General features: G+C 42.2%; 2 protein-coding genes across 2 annotated transcripts; both read left to right on the forward strand.

Moving 5' to 3' along the window:
• Nucleotides 1-1,937: 1,937 nt before the first annotated feature.
• On the forward strand, nucleotides 1,938-4,550 carry LOC137813841 (thioredoxin-like 1-1, chloroplastic). Its single transcript, XM_068616283.1, has 4 exons — nucleotides 1,938-2,526; nucleotides 3,070-3,246; nucleotides 3,365-3,529; nucleotides 3,966-4,550. Exons 1-4 carry the CDS (start codon nucleotides 2,263-2,265, stop codon nucleotides 4,233-4,235), a joined length of 876 nt encoding a protein of 291 aa, XP_068472384.1. The 5' UTR covers nucleotides 1,938-2,262; the 3' UTR covers nucleotides 4,236-4,550.
• Nucleotides 4,551-9,594: 5,044 nt separating this feature from the next.
• On the forward strand, nucleotides 9,595-10,281 carry LOC137815825 (uncharacterized). Its single transcript, XM_068618938.1, has one exon. The coding sequence runs from the start codon at nucleotides 9,595-9,597 to the stop codon at nucleotides 10,279-10,281; it is 687 nt and encodes a 228-aa protein (XP_068475039.1).
• The last annotated feature ends 7,894 nt before the right edge of the window (nucleotides 10,282-18,175 follow it).

Here is an 18,175-nt window from a genome sequence, read left to right on the forward strand (position 1 = left end):
CATCAATTATATTGTTATCTTTATTCATTATCATTGGTGTGAATGAACGGGGATCACCATTTTCATTATCATCAATAGCCTCCCCTTGTTTTTTAACCGTGTAAAGCAACATACCAATGTTTTGACGTAGAAAACCTGAGATGCTTGTTGAACCATTATAAATGGCTTATTCCGATAACATATCTTTCGAAAGTCCACTAATGTCAATCCTGATTCATCAATTTTTACCCCACTCTTATTGTCAACCCATTTATACTTGAAAACTAGAACAAAAAACTTAGTATAGTCAACCTCCCATATCTCTTCTATAATATCATAGTATGCCATTGATCCAACTATAGGATTTGTATCTTTTGAAGTGGAAAACTGCATTCACTAAGCTTCAAGAGTAACACCAAAATTTTAAAGTGTACACTTTTCATCCATAGACTTTGTGTAAAATATACAATTTTTCACATCGTAACCTATACAAGAAATGTCATCAAAGTTCAATCCAACAGCCAACAAGGTCAAGGTCTCTGATATCGTTGAATCCTTTAACACCTCGTCTTTAAACCAAGGCATGAAAATTTTATTATGTTCCATCCATTTCTCTGTTTGTCTTGGATTATTTGCCTTCACAATGGCTTTGTGAGCATCTATGTAAAGTATAACCTCATTAGTGTTATTCAATATATACAAATGTGATTGCAAGACTTCAGATCGAGATTTTCTTACTACATGTACACCACGTAAACGTTTACTTATAGAACGCCCGTGGTGTCGTAAATATGCTGGAAGGCCTATTGAATTTGCTTTTGCCATGTACTCTAAACAAATTTTAATACTTTCTTCAGTTACTTACCTTCCAATCATTGAAGCTTTTGGACGATAATGTTTTTTGACATTCCCTTTCAAAGTTTTCATATACTGTTCAACAAAATATATCCATCTTAAGTACCCTAGTCCACACAATCTAACCTCTCTTACCAGATGCACAACTAGATGACCATGATATAAAAAGGGATAAAAAATATATATTTTTAATTCACACAAGATAACAACAATTTCATCTTCAACTTCAACTTCATGACTTTATAACAAAGTTATATTTGTATAACTTTTAGAATGATATATTATACAAAACTTTAATGTATACAAATGAAGTATTAACTAATTTTAGATTAATATAATTATTAAACATTTATTATGTAAATGTGAATTTAAGAATAATTATTAAAAATGCCTTAGTGTTACGGGAAACACATGTCCGATATTAATTTCGTAAATATAATTTTAAATAATTTTTTTCACAACATTATTATTCAGTTTATATAATTTTAAATAATTTTTAAATTGTTTATATACATATTTTTATTTTAAAAAATATTAATTATATTTTAATAGAAAAATATTTTAACTTAAGTCGTCAAAACTGAGATGACAACTCCACTTCAAATAAAATATACTAAAATAATTACGACTTAAGTGTAAGTAAACTTAATTAAAGTGGTACATAAAATTTACATTCAAAAATCGTATTTTTTTTTGGTGACTTGTCTATTTTTTTGTTTTTTTGTTTTTTCTCATTTTCATAATTTGATTAACAAATTATACTATTTTTTTATCATTTTTCCCATAATAAAACTATTTTACAAACATAATTAAAGATAAATTCAATTTTTCTTATTAAATAGTCCCATAAATATTCAGTGCAAAATATCCATTCAGTGATGCGCTCCCATCTTACTGAAACAAATAAATAAATAAATTAAGAAAAAGAAAACGAATTTCATTTGAATGGCCGCGATGTGAGAAGAAGAAACTGTCAAAACCCTAAAACACTGATCAAATCCAACGAAAACGCAACTCAAACACGTGTCGTTACAATCCACCGTACGTGTGGGCCCACCTTCTACCTTTAAACGTCCCTTACCCAATGGCGATTAAGCACCCAACAACAATAGTTCGCCGCGTGTCTGCCATGATCACTCTGCTGCCGTTGATCTCCGCGTCTCGCCATCACAGTCGTCCACTGAACAACAATTCAACTTTATCTACTCTCATTTATTCAATTTCTATTTAATCTTCTGTTTCCACTTCAAGCCCGCAACTTTACACGTCGATTTGCCATCACTTGTGGATAAAGTTCTGTTCTGCGCACCCTTTTCTTTTTTCTATTTCTTCTTTTTCTTCTCCTTCTTCTTCTCTCTCTCAAACATAGAAACAGAGGCTTTTCTGGTTTTTTCATTTGTTGTGGTTTCTGAAGCGAAAGAAAATTTAATGGCTGAGGTTTTGACCGAGGCAAGTTTGGTTTCTTCGTGGCATGGTACTACTCAACGCCACCATCGAAGAGTATCGACAGTTCCCAATTCTTCTAGCTTCGTTTCTGGCGTTGGAAGGTTCCCTTCTCTCAAGTTAAAGTCTCAGATTCTCAGATCCCTCTCCTCTTCTTCTGAGTTTCAGGGTAAAAAGCTTCTCTTTCATGTAAATAGAGGACTAGCCAACAGAATCAGTTCGCGGTTGGGAGCTTCAACTGCAGCGCAGGTTTGTTATATTACTACCTCTTATGGGTTAATTTCGACTTTTTTTTTTCTTTTGAGGAATTCGAACCTTTTTGTTGCCGGGAGTTTTGTTAATTTGCGTGACATGCTTGTTTCCAAGTTGCTTGTATTTTAGTTTATAGTGGAAATATTTTGTGTTCTTCTGACAGTTTTTCTGGAAATTTCTTATGGGGTTTGTAGATGACCCTTAGAGTTATGTTATTTTGTAAATTTTGGGTATTAAAAGAATTAAGACGTATTATGTTTTTGGGAATTTTTTTAATTTTCCTGAAAAGTTTTGAAATTGCTTTATTTTATTTTATTTTGGGTTTCTCTCATGGTTGTTTCTGAAACTTGTGGGATTTTGCATATGACCCTTGCAATTTTTTTCTTAGCAGTTAAGAACCATTTCATTTTTTTAATTTTTTTTTAATTTTCCTACGATCTATTCACATTATTTTATATTTATATATTTATATATTTTACTTGGGCAAGATTTTGTATTTGTCTCATGTGGTTTCTGAACATTTCTTGTGGAATTTTGCAGATGACCCTTAGAATAGGGAAAGGTCAGAAATGGTGGGAAAAGGGGCTTCAACCCAACATGAATGAGGTGACTTCCGCCCAAGATCTTGTAGAATCACTGTTAAACGCAGGGGACAAGTTAGTGGTGGTTGATTTCTTCTCTCCTGGTTGTGGTGGCTGCAAAGCCCTTCACCCTAAGGTATTCTTCATCCCCTTGATCCAATTCACAGATCAACTCACATGACATTTTTATTTTATTTTAATGCTCTGTTAATGTGTGTTGTTGTTCTGATGTTCCTTGGTTTATGGTATGACAGATATGTCAACTGGCAGAGATGAATCCTGATGTTCAATTCCTTCAGGTGAACTATGAGGAACATAAGTCCATGTGTTATAGCCTCAATGTCCATGTTCTTCCCTTCTTCCGCTTCTATAGAGGTGCTCATGGTCGATTATGTAGCTTTAGCTGCACCAATGCCACGGTCAGTATACATGCTTTGCCAATTTTATTTCATATCTGGCTTGATAATATTATGCCTAATTTGGTTAATTCAAGTAATGCATGTTTGAAATCTGGGTGGCACATCTATGTTTTTTTGTTTATGTTATGGAGATTTGAATTACCTTTCATATTAACTCAGTAGTTATGTATTAATGGCATTTAACTAATTGTTCATTATTACATGATGCCTCTCTAACTCTTTAGGATAAAAATAAGATTTACATTTGAGGAACTCTGTCAACCTGAGATCAAAGATTAACATTTGTTGTACTACTTGAATAGTGAGATATTGAAATGCGAGAATTTTGTTGTAGGATTTGTTCATGTATTCTGTTGCTTCATTGTAATATGATAGATTCCTTATTAGTAACAACATTCAATGTGAAGATGACTGATGAAATTTGATTTAATTACAGATCAAGAAGTTTAAAGATGCATTGGCCAAACACTCCCCAGATAGATGCAGCTTGGGCCCAACCAAAGGGTTAGAGGAAAAAGAGCTCCTAGCTCTTGCTGCCAACAAAGATCTTTCGTTCATCTACGCACCAAATCCCTTACAACCTGAACATGAAAATGAAGAGTTGGCTACTGCTCCCGCTCCTGTTCCTAGTTCAGAGTCTCTTCCTTTGTGTCACCTCATTTCTGAGGTCTCCAAAGAGAAAACCTTGATCACTGCTGGGAGATGATGTGGTTAGTTTGTAAGCAAAACGCATCATGTGACTCCATCCCTTGTACGGTGTATAGGTTTGTTTTGGTGCAATACATCTTCATGCAGTATAATCGTGAGAATGAAGATATCATCGAAGATAAAGTCAAGTAGTATGACAGTATATGTACGATGTATTCCTCTTGGGCATGTCTTTTTGGATCCATGCCTTGCTAGGATTAGGGAAGTGAGAAGTTGTAGAATTAGCAGTCACCCTTTTTTGTGTGAGGATTGTTGTAAAAATGAATGCTATTTTATTCATAAATGGATAGTTTGTTTTTTTTTTCTGATGCTACTTCTTGTAATATTTAATACTTTCTCTGGTTCTTTACTCTTCTAGATCCTGAAGTAGGAGGTAGCAGTGATGCCAAGTGCATGTTAAGATATGAGGTATTGTGGTTCTGAGATTGGTTTTGGTTTGAAGAATTTGTGGTTGAGTTTCACTTACAACACAATGAAATGGGTTGGGTTATTTCTGTTCTCATGCTTGGTTGGTAGTTGAAAAGGTATAATAATTTTACAGGGAATTGAGTCCTCTTGTAAATTGTATTGTTTGACTGTATCTGAGTTTCTAAAAAGATCTCTCAATTATTAAGTGGGTTTTTTTTTTTAGCGGTTTAAACCTTTATAAGATAATTATTGTTTGCTTACTTTAGAATATGTTAACATGATTTATTTATAGAATATAGTAATGGATAAATCTATTTAAAAGAAATCTAAAATAAAATAAAATTCTAGAAAAAAAAACTACCGTATATAAATCAGACAAAATAGCATTTTCTGAAGTTGTTTCTCTAAACACAGTGGCATCATAGGAAACAAATATATATTCTAAGTTGTTTATCTAAATGTACATTCTAGAACCTTTTCTAAAAGTAGAACATTAGGCAGAGAAGCATACCATTTGTGAGTTTTTGGATGGTGCCACTACTAATTTATCTTGTTGACGTCACTTCCACGTCTCTATTAAACAAAATTTATTTAGATTGATAAAAGTAACTTATAATAAGACATGGACTTATGTTGACTAATTTTGATAAGATTGATAATAAAATTAATTAGATCGTACTTGATAAAAAAAAGATGGTAAAGGTAAGTAAAAATGGAAGAATATCTTAGAAGGTAGCATTATGGAAGGTTTGGTTAGCAATGGAGGCATTTGAAGATCAGAGGGATGCATAGTGATGGTGTTGTTGAAGAAGAGAGTGTGGGAAATATTTAGGCAAATGAAAACAAATCGGTGGTTGGAAATTTAGATCCGTGACAACAAAAGAAGAAAAATATTGCGTGTGGTGTGTTGACAATGTGTTTCATTGCAGATTTTAAGCTCTTTTCATCCACGTGGCTACCTCCTCCACCCCTTTTTCTCTTCCCTTTTTTTATATACAATAATTTCATGATATTTGTTTTTTTCGAATGTAATTTGTCTCTTTCTATGTTTAAATTTGGTCTTATCGAACGGGATTGGAATCAAGAGAACTATTGAACCATTTTTCGGTTGGCCGGTTAGTATGCATCTCATTTCTTTCTCTTGAACAAACTCATGCACTCTCGCTCTTCCACTTCTCCTCTCCGTGAACTCTGGACTCAAATGGTACCTACAAAAGGCACTCCGACACTCAAGTCAAATTTTGACACTCGACACTCAGTATTTAGTACTAGATGATTGCGTACCTGATCCTTTTAGATTTGTGCTATTTATATAATCATTGCGGGCCTTCATTATTGGGCCTGATTAAGGGTTTAACCTGTAATTAAGAATGAACCATTTAAAGCTTAACCTTTGATTAGCTCGCCAGTACTCTACTTGAGTGTGATGGTCTCGGTTGACCTGGACTGGACGCTAGACTCAACTGGTCGTACAGACCGACGGTACACTTGGCCCTAGGCTCAAGGAAGTTGAATCTGAAGAGTCTTTATCCAAGGTCATTGTGACGGTTGGGCTTCCCAAGGTGAGACGTGACGTTGATGGTGCCGAACGCGTGACGTGACGCGTAATAATGGCTTAGGTGTTTTAGCGGCACCCGTCGTGGACCATTGGATCGAGGAAGATCCAATGGTTGAGATGAGAAGGACGCTCAGTCTTCCTCTCTACTCTAAGGCTATAAATAGTGGTCCCCCACTGTTTCGTCTTACTGCTCCTTTGCTCCAACTTCCAAAACCGAATCATTCTGGCGAGGTGTTTTCCCTTCATCCCGAAAGGTTAGTCATGTCTTCCCCTAGCTCTTCTTCTTCTCCTTCATCTTCTTCTCCATCTTCGTCTTTGTCTTCTTCTTTTCCCAAGTTCACGTCTGAGCATTTGTCAGTGGGGGCAATTCAAACGTTGCCCCACGTGGAGACTTATGTGAGGGTCAATGATCCAGAGGATGCTGCTAAACGAGTACGCCATGCCGAAGAGTCATCCCATCATTCGGGATTTGATTAGGTTGATCCCAAGGTGACTGAGTTCATCTCTATCTATAGGGACTCGTCCTCCATTGGCTCCTTTACGGATAACCATAATCTATTGAAGTCGGATGTTGCTGATGACATCTTGGCTATTGATTATTGTCGACTGACTGATACCATTTGTATGGGTCGGGCTTCCTCAGATGGTCTATTCTTCTTTGTGTATTCTGGTCTCTTCTCAGACCTGCACGTCGCTTTGCCTTTTGACGATTTCACAACGGGTGTCCTTTGGACACTCAATGTTGCTCCTTCACAACTCCACCCAAACAAATGGGCTTCCCTTTAAACCTTTTGGCTTATATGTGACATGTTCTTCTTCGTCCAACTCCTTCCACCTTCCTCCATTATTACACATCCCACCCGCCCGACCCTATCAGCTCTTGTCTGCCGACTGGGTAACACACTCTTCGCCCCCTTCACATCCTTATATAAAAACTCAAAGAGAAAATTTTTCAAAATCTTCATTGAGCCTAAGGGTAGGGAGCTTTTCTTTGACGACTGCGGCTAGTCCAAATTCCCCTTATATTGGAACAAGACCCCACTCGCTTCAAGCAATGGCCTTGTCTGGCCTCTAGCGCCGAGGAGCTAGAGGTTTACGCTTTATTCTATAACTTCCCGAGAAGGCTTCCTACCCATAAGCTTTTACATGCATATAAGTTGTCCCAGCGATGGACTGATTTTCATGGTATGCTTTGTGTTTTATTTCTATCATTCCTTTCCTCGGTCGGCCGGATGCCTTTGCATCCTGCATGGAGAATATAAGGTACTTGGTGGTTAACGCTTCCTCAGCCTATAATATTCTGTTAGGGAGACCAGCTTTGAATAAGCTAAGGGCGGTAACATCAACACGCAACATGAAGATGAAGTTACCAGACTTGAGCGGGAAGGTGATAACCATCAAGTCAGACCAACAAGAGGCTAAGAAGTGCTATGAGAACAGCCTCAAGACCAAGAAGGGGTGTTCATGGTTACATAACGCCCACCAAGCATAAACGGGGACGTCCGCGCAGAAAGCGCTCGGGAGGGACGACCCGAGCCAACAGGGGATATCGTGGAAAGACAGATCGGGGGTAGAACGTTTAAGCTTGATAGGTCGTTGGATCAGGCAGAGCAGGACCAGGTCGCTTGGGTGATAGCACGACACCTGGATGCTTTTGCCTGGTCCGCCTCGAACATGCCAGGTATAAACCCAGATTTCCTGTGTCACCGCCTCACCATGGACCCCAAGGTCGGGAGGGACGACCCGAGCCAGCAGGGGATATCGTGGAAAGACAGATCGGGGGTAGAACGTTTAGGCTTGATAGGTCGTTGGATCAGGCAGAGCAGGACCAGGTCGCTTGGGTGATAGCACGACACCTGGATGCTTTTGCCTGGTCCGCCTCGAACATGCCAGGTATAAACCCAGATTTCCTGTGTCACCGCCTCACCATGGACCCCAAGGTCAGGCTCGTCCGCCAGAGGAGGAGGAAGTTCAATGAAGAGAGGTAGCAGGTCATCAAGGAAGACACGAAGAAGTTGTTGGGTGTCAGCCACATCAGAGAGATTCAATATCCTAAGTGGTTGGCAAATGTGGTCTTGGTGAAGAAGGCCAACGGGAAGTGGAGAATGTGTGTGGACTTCACCGACCTCAATAAGGCATGCCCAAAGGATTCGTACCCCTTACCGAGCATCAACGCCTTGGTGGATAGCGCCTCTGGCTGTAGGATGCTTAGTTTCTTAGATGCCTTCTCCAGGTACAACCAAATCAAGATGCACCCCAGAGACGAGTGCAAGACGACGTTTATGACCGAGACGTCTTGTTACTGCTACACGGTGATCCCTTTTGAGCTGAAGAATGTGGGCGCCACCTACCAAAGGTTGATGGATAGGGTTCTTGCACCCATGATAGGCAGAATGTGCAGGTCTACGTGGATGACATGGTGGTGACCTCGCAGGAGAGGGGTCAGCATGTGTCTGATCTGGAAGAGCTATTTCTGACGATAACTAAGTATCGGTTGAAGCTAAACCCTGAGAAGTGCGTGTTCGGGGTCGAGGCGGGAAGGTTCTTCAGTTTCCTGATCACCGAGCATGGGATAGAGGCGAACCCGGAGAAATGTGCGGAAATCCTTGCATTGAGAAGCCCGGCCTCAGTCAAGGAGGTGCAGCAGTTGACCGGGCGGATGGCCGCCCTGTCCAGATTTGTGTCGGCTAGAGGGGAAAAAAGACACCCTTATTTCCAGTGTTTGAGAAGGAATAACCGGTTCGTGTGGACTGAAGAGTGCGAGGAGGCGTTCCTTAAGTTAAATGAGTATCTAGCTACCCCTCCCATGTTGTGCAAGCCGCAGTTGGGCACTCTGCTCCGATTGTACTTTTCTATAACAGAGTGGGCGATTAGCTCGGTCCTCGTCCAAGAGCAGGACCTGGTACAAAAACCAATATACTTTGTGAGTAAAGTATTGCAAGGATCGGAGGTGAGATACCAAGCCCCGGAGAAGGCGGCCTTGGCCGTGGTATTCTCGGCTAGGAGGCTTCGTCATTACTTCCAAAGTTTCACAGTGGTGGGGAAGACGGACTTACCTATCCGAAAAGTGTTGTAGAAGCCGGACGTAGCAGGAAGGATGGTACGCTGGGCAATGGAGTTCTCGGAGTTTGATGTTCAGTACGAACCCCGAGGCCCCATCAAGCGCCAGGTGTATGCAGATTTTGTAGTAGAACTCTCCCCGACAGATGCACGACAAGGGGAGGAGGCGAGCTTCAGATAGGTGCTTTCAGTAGATGAATCATCCAACCAGCAAGGCAGTGGAGCTGGCGTGATCTTGGAAGGATCGCACGGGCTATTGATTGAGCAGGCCTTAAGGTTCGCTTTCAAGGCCAGCAAAAATCAAGCGGAGTATGAAGCCCTTATCGCCGGCATGCTCTTGGCTAAGGAGATGGGAGCGCAAAGCTTATTGGCAAAGAGTGACTCCCTTTTAGTCATAGGTCAGGTGACTGGGGAATATCAAGCCAAGGACCCACAAATGGCCGCGTACCTGGGGTATTTCCAAGTCTTGAAGAGTTCGTTCGCGGTCTTTGAGCTGGTACACGTCTCGAGAGAGCAGAATGCCCGAGCTAACTTGCTAGCCAAGCTCGCCAGTTCAGGCAAGGGGGGAAGGCAGAGGACGGTGATACAAGAAACCCTCAAAGCACCACGGACATTTGTTGCTGATAATATGGTGGGCGTTCATCAGGTCAGTACGATTAGGGGAGGGGCGAGGAGTCATCAGTCATTGACTCAGGAGACGCTGATGACGCCCAGTGTAAGCGCTTACTCGGTCTCGCAGGGGGATCCTATGCAGGTATGCACAGTTGAGGAGGGGGACACATGGATGACACCCTATAGGTGCTACCTAGCCGATGGGATACTCCCATTGGAGCCCGAGGAGGGCAAGAAGATAAAGAGGAACTCTGCCAAGTACACCCTTATGGATGGGGAGTTGTTCAAACATGGGTTCACCCACCCAATCTTGGTGTGTGTGAGCGGAGACCAGTGTACACGAATAATGGCTGAGCTCCACGAGGGAATCTGTGGTAGCCATGTTGGTGGTAGGTCTCTGTCATAAAAGGTCGTTCATGCAGGGTATTATTGGCTAACAGTAAGAGAAGATTGCACGAGGTACGCCCAGCGGTGCAAGTAGTGTCAACAGCATGCCGACTGGCACAAGGCACCGCCAGAAGAGTTGAGGTCGATTTACAGCCCGTGGCCATTTCGCACATGGGGAATCGACATTCTGGGCCCTTTCCTTTGACGGTAAGACAAATGAAGTATCTTGTAGTGGCCATTGAATACTTCACGAAGTGGATAGAGGCTGAGCCAGTAGTGCAGATCACAGCTCACAAGATACAACACTTTGTGTGGAAGAATGTAGTATGTCGCTTTGGTGTGTGGGAGGTGTCTAGTTTCCGACAATGGCACACAGTTTGTGAGCCAACAACTGGGCAAGTTGTGCACGGAGGTCGGAATAAAACAAGTGTTCGCATCGGTTGAGTACCCCTAGACAAATGGGCAGGTTGAGTCCGCCAATAGAGTCCTACTCAGGGGTCTGAAGAAAAGACTCGAGAAGGCTAAAGGAACCTGGGCAGACAAGGTTCCTAGGATAGTGTGGGCTTACCACACCACGCCTCAGTCCACAACCAGAGATACACCCTTCAGCTTGGTGTATGGGTCGAAAGCAATGATTCCGGTAGAGATTCAGGAGAGCTCGCCATGTTTTCAAAGTTTCTTGGCTGAGGAGTCTAACGAGGAGAGAAGGGTGAACCTGGATATGCTACATGGGGTTAGGGAGGAGGCGAGGATTAAAGCTAAAGCATTGAAGAGAAGGGTGGAGCACAAGCACAGTTCCAAGTTAAGGCCTAGACAGTTCTAGGTCACCGACTTGGTAATGCGAAAGGCTCACCCATATCAGTTGGAGAACAAGTTGTCCCCCAAGTGGACTAGTCCTTTCAGGGTGACGAAGGTCCTCGGCAACGGGGCGTACAGGCTTAAGACTCTGGAAGGAGGCGCAATTCCTCGTACATGGAATGCGGCCAATCTCAAGTTTTATTTCAGTTGAACTCTAGCATTGTACACAGTTTAAGGGGACGCTTTTTTTCCCTTTTTAAGGGTTTTTTAATGAGGTCACCCAATAAAGTTATGATTGAAGTATACATATTCTCGAATTTTTGTACAATGCAGGGACGAACCTCTTGCCTTGGTGTTTAGACACCTCGAGAGGGAGTGGCAGCTTCCTTTAGGACGCCTCCCCCTCGAGTGTGGGGCCAAGTGCGAACAACAAGGTTCAGTCAGGAACGAACCTGTCGTCGTGGTGTTTAGACACCTCGAGAGGGAGTGGCAACTTCCTTTAAGACGCCTCCCCCTCGAGCGAGGGCGCCAAGTACGAACAGCAAGGTTCAGTCAGGGGCGAACTTGTCGCCTTGGTGTTTAGACACCTCGAGAGAGAGTGGCAGCTTCCTTTAGGACGCCTCCCCCTCGATTGTGGGCGCCAAGTGCGAACAGCAAGGTTCGACCAAGCGAGGTCCCCCTTTTCCCGTGAGCAAAGATGAGGCTGGATGAACGCCTTGAGGCTAGAAACCTTGAGAGAGAGTGGCAGTTCCCGCGTAGGACGCCTCCTCTCAAGTGTCGACACCAAGGCTAAGCGAAAGGATTCCCAGTTTAGTCCTCTATTGTTTTAGGGGCAAAGATGAGGCCAGTTAGCATATCTCCCCCGACCACAAAGGCAGGGGTGAGGATCAGTAGTGAAGTTTCCTTGCCCAAACAGAATTAAGGCAAGGCCAGCAAAAGGTCCACGTATGACCAAGCAGTCGAAGCAAGAAGGAAGAACGACGAGAGAACGTGCTACCTAAGGTTCAAACTTTTTAAGGCCATCGTATGTCAAGGTTGTTAGCATCAAAGCGTTGTTAGCAAGTTAACATTTAAAAGCAGAATGGCTAACAAGAAACACAACAAGGCATGTAAAGAAGAGCAAATTGTCGATGAGCTCTGTCTTGACCTTCCAGAAAGCTTCGACTTGGAGGGCCAGTTCTGCCTTGGCCTTCTCAAGGGCTTCAGTTTTTACGGTGAGCTCAGCCTCAACCTTGCCCAGTTGCACCTCCCGGTCGGTGGCTCGTTCTTCAAGTTTGGCCATTTTAGCCTTGTTGGCCTCAGCTTCTTCTTGGAGTTCCACCACTTGGGTACGTAGTGGCACAACTTTGAGCAAGTTGTTCCTTCACCAGAGCCAGTTCTTTAGCCAAAGCAAGTTGCTCTTTTGCCTTCAACTTTGCCTCGTGGGAGAAGGCGTCAGCTTGGGCAAGGAACTCGCCAAGGCTAAAGGTCAAGTTCTCCCGCACAGCCTCATCGTTGGAGCTTCCCATGGCCCTTTCTGGTAGCCCTTGAGGATTTGTTGAAGAACCATGGGAAGCTCAGGGGCAGGCTCAGGAACGCTCTCACCCCAACCCTCGAGCGCGAAGAGGCTTTGGGAGGATGAGGCGCTAGGGGGGTGATCTCTGAGCAAGGCAGGGCGCCTGACAGAGGAAGAGTTTGAAACAGCTGCTACCGCCACCCTGCGTTTCTTAAAAACAAGGTCGTTTGTAGTATCCACCTCATCATCAGACACGATCTCCACCACCCGCTTAAGGGGGGCTGGAGCAGAGGAGGCCCCAGCGGTAGCCAAGGGCACAACATCGAGAGGGGCTGAGGGAGTAGGGGCAGGAACAATTTGGGTGTTAGGTGGAGCAGCGGGTGCTGAAGCGCCCTTGCGTTGTCACGAAGGGCTAAAACCTCAGCTAGTCTTGCCCGTTTCTCTGTGCTTAACACCATTCCTGCATCAGAATAAGGAGAGATAAGAACTTACCGAATGAAGGAAGGACAAAAAATCAACACATATGTAAGTATGAGGTAACAAATAAGCAAAGCAGTATAGGAAGAAGAAAAGGTTAGAGGTAGGGCTTTATACCAATGTAGCTAGCGAGTCTGGATGGATCGTACTCGCACTTTATAAGCTCCGACAGTGTTGAAAACCACCCCCAGGCTGGCTAACACTTGGCATACCCCGCGATCGGCAGAAGAAAACTCATCAAGGGTTTTGGCTTTCTTGAGTTTTAACTCCCCCACCCAGTACAAGGGGAATTCGTCCAACGAGGTGCGGTCGTGCTTAGAGCTGCACACCCTGAAGAACTTCCCCTTGAAGCCTCTGTATGACGATTGAAACAAGATAAGGAAGACTCTTCCCGCCACACCGCTGAAGCTCACCCACAAGTTCTTCCCGGGTTTTTTGGCTTCGAAGAAATGAAGGAAGACGTCAACTGAGGGGGTGTGGCCAAAATGATTGCAGAGTATGGAGAAGGCCCTTATGAAGGCCCAGCTTTTGGGATACAGCTGGGCAGGGGCAACGTTTATTTCTGTTAGCAACTCCCTTTCGAAGCTGCTGAAGGAAAGGCGTTGCCTAATGCGCTTGAAGATAGTCTGGTAGAAGAAGAAGAAAGGTTCACCTTCGTTGGCGCGACTGTCCACGCACACGGGTTCGCCCTCTACGTAGGGACGAACCGAGATGTAGGCGTCGCACTCTCTCCCGAACACCCTACCCATGAACTCAGGTTCGCTATCTAGATGCGCCCTCCAGTCTGCAATAGAGGTGAGGGTGGAGGTTTCAGCAAGGAGCTCGTCGGAGGCCCAAGGGTATAAAGACTTGTATTTGACGCTAGGTGGAGGAGGGTTGGCGGTGACTTTCGTTTGTGTCATGATGAAGGAAGCTAGGAAAAGCAAGGAAAAGAAGAAAGCAAAGGTTCAGCAAGGGGGGCTATGGTGTGAAACTACAGAAACCCAGAAAAACCCTACCGCCGCAGGAAAACCCAAAAAACAGAGGAACGAAGAAGATGCAGAAGAAAACTTAAAATGCGGAAGTTTAAACAGTCTCAAGCAGTTATCAATACGCAAAATCAGAGATAAAGAGCAATCACTGGAGAAAAATCATACCTTTGATTATTGATGAGTGAAGGTAGTGATTTTTGCGACAGAGGAAACGAGAGCGCTCGAAGAAGAAGATGAAAAGTGCAAGAGAAAGTTACAAGTGATGGAACAGTGCATGAAGCGCGCACTTTTGAAATACTTAACGTAAACTTGGAAAGCGCAAGCAACGTTAAGTCCCAGCCACTTGATTAAGACACGTGTGCACTGATTAAGGCAGGAATAGGAAAGCATCACTTCGGTGCACTGTACACATCCTGTCACATGAAGCAACGTAGGTCGGCAGGGCGAGGCCATAGTCTCTTTGCTGAACAAGTTGATAGCTCGAGACTGGGGGGCTTGTGTACCGACTAGTCCTCGGACTCGGGCGTTGACCAAAGTCATGGTGGGGCCCCGAAGGCTGGGTCCACTGGGAGGTTGGCAGGATAGGGCAAAGTCTCGCTAGGCTCACGGATAAGGGGAGTTGAAGAGGGGGTGACATTGAGGCAGGGCGTGGAGACCTCGGGCCTCAGCAACCCAACAATAAAGATAGACCGAAAAAGGTGGTTTTCAGGCCACACTCCAGTTACCAGTAAGGGGAAGCCTAGATCACGAGGGGTCTGTGCATGGGGTGATGTGATTCCACTAGCACAATTAGAATGATTCTTGACATTCTTAGGAATCATCTTGAGTTGGTTAAGAGCTAGGCACTTTATCATAGAAATGGATCAAGGTTCTATGAACAAGAACTCACCAAAACTAGTGCCAAAACACAAACTCATATAGAAGTTCCAATTATTGTCAAATTGAACCAACAAAAAGAGGTAAAAACCATAGGCACCGAATAGAAATGAATGAAAACAACTTTGAACCGAACAAAATGAAATTAAAGCCAAGAAAACTGAATAGGAAAGCTGGAAACAGAAATGTACCGAACCAAACACAAAGAAGAATAAGAACAGCTGCTGGAAAACTTAAAAACCGAACCAAAAACAACAAGGAAACAAGCTAAAACAAGGAATTAACAAAGAAGAAAGGAAGGAGAAGAGAATTGCTCATGAAGATGGATGAATGATGAATGATCTCGCCACTAGAAGTGTGGTTGCTCCTAGATGAGAGTGCTGCCGCCACTTGAGGACACCATGGATCCTTCAAGATAAGACTAGAGAAGAAGGCTCAAAAGCTCTCCAATGCTCACTCCAATTTTGAGTATAGTTTCTTTAGATAAATTCCAATATGAAATTTACAAAGAGAGCACCTCTATTTATAGCCTAAGGTGCTGAAATGTAAGCTACACAAATTCAAAAAAACTCCCTCCTAAAAAGCTTCTAGAATTTGCGCCTAAAACAAAGCATGAGGAAGGTGTGATCCCTTCTCTCACTTTGGCACCTCCTTATTTACTCCTACACCTATCTACTAACACACCCCCCTAAGACTCTTAACTAAAGACTAAAAGATGCTTTAACAATAGAGGTTTCTAATGTTTCCCTCTAAGCACCTTCAACAATATTCTTTATTATTTAATACTTGGCCTTGCGCTTCATAGGATGGACTTGGGTTTGGGCTTGGGCTTTGGGCTTGGGCCTCTCTTTTTATTTTATGTCTTCTTTTAATTTCGAGAAGACTAGAAGGAAGAACTTCAAGTGTGATGGTGAATTGTCTCTTCCTTCATTAATAAAAACCTCCTTTATTTGATTCTCATCATACTCCTCGAGTTGGAGAGAATTCGTCCACGAATTTTGAATCCCTGCATATAACAAAGTCAGTTTATTTTTACAATTAAAAGTGGAAGATAAAGGCAAACATGACTTATCATTTGTAAACAATGGGATTTCAGAAAAGGAGGTTCTATAAATCGACCAAGTTGGAAAAATTTGTTTGGGAATGATGATATCTTTTGGAAAAATGCCTCTTAAATGGTGAAAACCATTAGGAGGTATGAAATCATCCCTAACACTTTTTAACCAAGATGGTGTTGAAATAGGAACCTTGGGTAATGAAAAAGATAAGGAAGGAAAACACCTTGGAGGTGAAAGGATAAGATTCATGTCAACTTGGCCTTCTTTGTCTTTTTCATTTTTACGTGAGGGAGGTGGGTGAGGTAGGTCTTGTTTTACCTTATTTGTCATTAAGATTTGCTTTTGTGGACAATGAAGAGCTATGTGCCCAAAACCTAAACATTTGATATTTGAAGTTTTGGTAGGTGACTTAGGAGTAGAAAGATTTGTAGTAGAAACTTTGTTTGGAAACATGGTTTGTTGGGAAAAATTGGAAGGAGAATGTTGAGTAAAAATTTTGTTGGCATCCTTCCTATAAGAGTTGTAGAAATCATCATCATGAGTATTCTTGAAAGTTGTTTTCAAAAAATAGGATTCCACCTTGATGGCTTGGCGAAACACTTTCTTTAAAGAAGAGTACTCATTTAATTCTACAATTTCTCTAATATCTCTTCTCAAACCACGTACAAACCATTTTAGCTTTGACTCTTCATTAGCATGCATATTCATTTTAGTCAAAGTTGTTTCAAAATCTTTAATGTATTCTTCTACCATCCTATGTCCTCGAGGAAGCCTTTGGAACTTCAACAAGTGTTCCTTCCTAGAAGGAGGAACAAACCTCGCGCATACACTCTTTCAAAGCATTCCAAGAAACCACGGGAGGTTTCTTGCGATATATAATGTCCATTACAATTTTATGCCACCATTCTTTGGCATAGCCCACAAAGGATGAAGAAACTATCCTAAGTTTATCGTCATCTTGGACCTTATACACATGAAAATAATGGTCAACCTTAGTCTCCCAATCTAAATACACATGAGGATCACTATCACCATTAAAACTAGGGACTTTTTTACAAGCAATGTTGAACACTTGGTGATATCTTTGGTCACGGTTATAGTTCTCTTCATGAGAATGATGGTGATGCCTCCTTCTTCTATGTGCTTCTTCACCAAGGACTGAAGCTTTGGAAGGAGAATGCTGCTTGTAAGATGCATCACTTGAATAGCCAGCCATTTTGCAAATGAAAAACAGCAAACACACAAAAACAGCAAACAAGTTAAGAAACAAAATTAGCAAAAACAGTGAGCTTGGTAATGAAATTGCTGAAGGGAATTGAGGCAGAAAATAGGTCACTCTCAAAGAAATAATGTCCTTGCACCAATCTGATCTTGAGGTCTTGGAATCCTCAAATGAAAGATGTCAAAGCAAGCACACCAATCTCAAAGGCAACCACCACAAAACCAAAAGAAACAATAATGACAAACAAGAAAAGGTATAAACAAAGAAAGGTAATTGCAAAAGGAATACTATATGTAAGACAAACTGAAAGATTAATGAATGAAAGACAAGCAAGAAAATAAAGAACTCAATGAAGAAAGAAGGCACATCAAAAGAGTCCTAGAGAAAAGTACTAGAGTAGATTTAAAAAACAAAAACAGAACTACAAGAAAAAGTGTTGTATGCAAACTGTGCTATGTTGACAGATTTAATTGGAACGATTGAAAGCGAACTGGAATGTGAAAAATTAACCACACAAACTTCAATGTCTCAACGGCACTGGAACGAACGAAAAAAAGTAAGCCAATTGAGAGAAATAAATTTTTCAAAATTGCTGCCCAATTACCGTCTTTTTTTCGGCAGTAATGTACACTTTTCGTATTTTATTTATCATTTTTTGTGTACTTGGAATTTTTGAGTACTTCTTTTTGCTATGGTTTTGTAACACTTTTAAGAATGTAAATCCAAATTTTCACAAATTTCCAGTGAGCCAATTAATTGCAGTAAATTGAAAACAGAAAGAATACACAGAAAGAGCTCTCAGAATTTGGAGTTTTTTGTGTTTATTTGCCTGGTGTTTGACTTGGGCGTCGGAGTGCAAACGACCACGGCGCCTGTTGTCTCTTTGTTTTCAGGTGATCCACAGGGAGGAAAGCGTTGTTGAAGAGGAGGGATTCTTGGACGCACAATTGTCGTAGACGCACAAGACACCTTAGGTCAACTGGCGGGAACAGAGGGCCTACCCAAAAGCAAATTAT

This window comes from Phaseolus vulgaris, chromosome 1 (genome assembly GCF_000499845.2).
Source record: "Phaseolus vulgaris cultivar G19833 chromosome 1, P. vulgaris v2.0, whole genome shotgun sequence".
Classification (NCBI taxonomy): Eukaryota; Viridiplantae; Streptophyta; class Magnoliopsida; order Fabales; family Fabaceae; genus Phaseolus; species Phaseolus vulgaris.

What these genes read in the sequence shown, in the direction of transcription:
- LOC137813841 (XM_068616283.1), top strand. Translation starts at nt 2,263, where the DNA reads ATGGCTGAGGTTTTGACCGAGGCAAGTTTGGTTTCTTCGTGGCATGGT. An exon ending in GAGCTTCAACTGCAGCGCAG is followed by an intron (nt 2,527 to 3,069) that starts GTTTGTTATATT and finishes GGAATTTTGCAG; the next exon opens with ATGACCCTTAGAATAGGGAA. An exon ending in TTAGCTGCACCAATGCCACG is followed by an intron (nt 3,530 to 3,965) that starts GTCAGTATACAT and finishes ATTTAATTACAG; the next exon opens with ATCAAGAAGTTTAAAGATGC.
- LOC137815825 (XM_068618938.1), top strand. Translation starts at nt 9,595, where the DNA reads ATGCTCTTGGCTAAGGAGATGGGAGCGCAAAGCTTATTGGCAAAGAGT.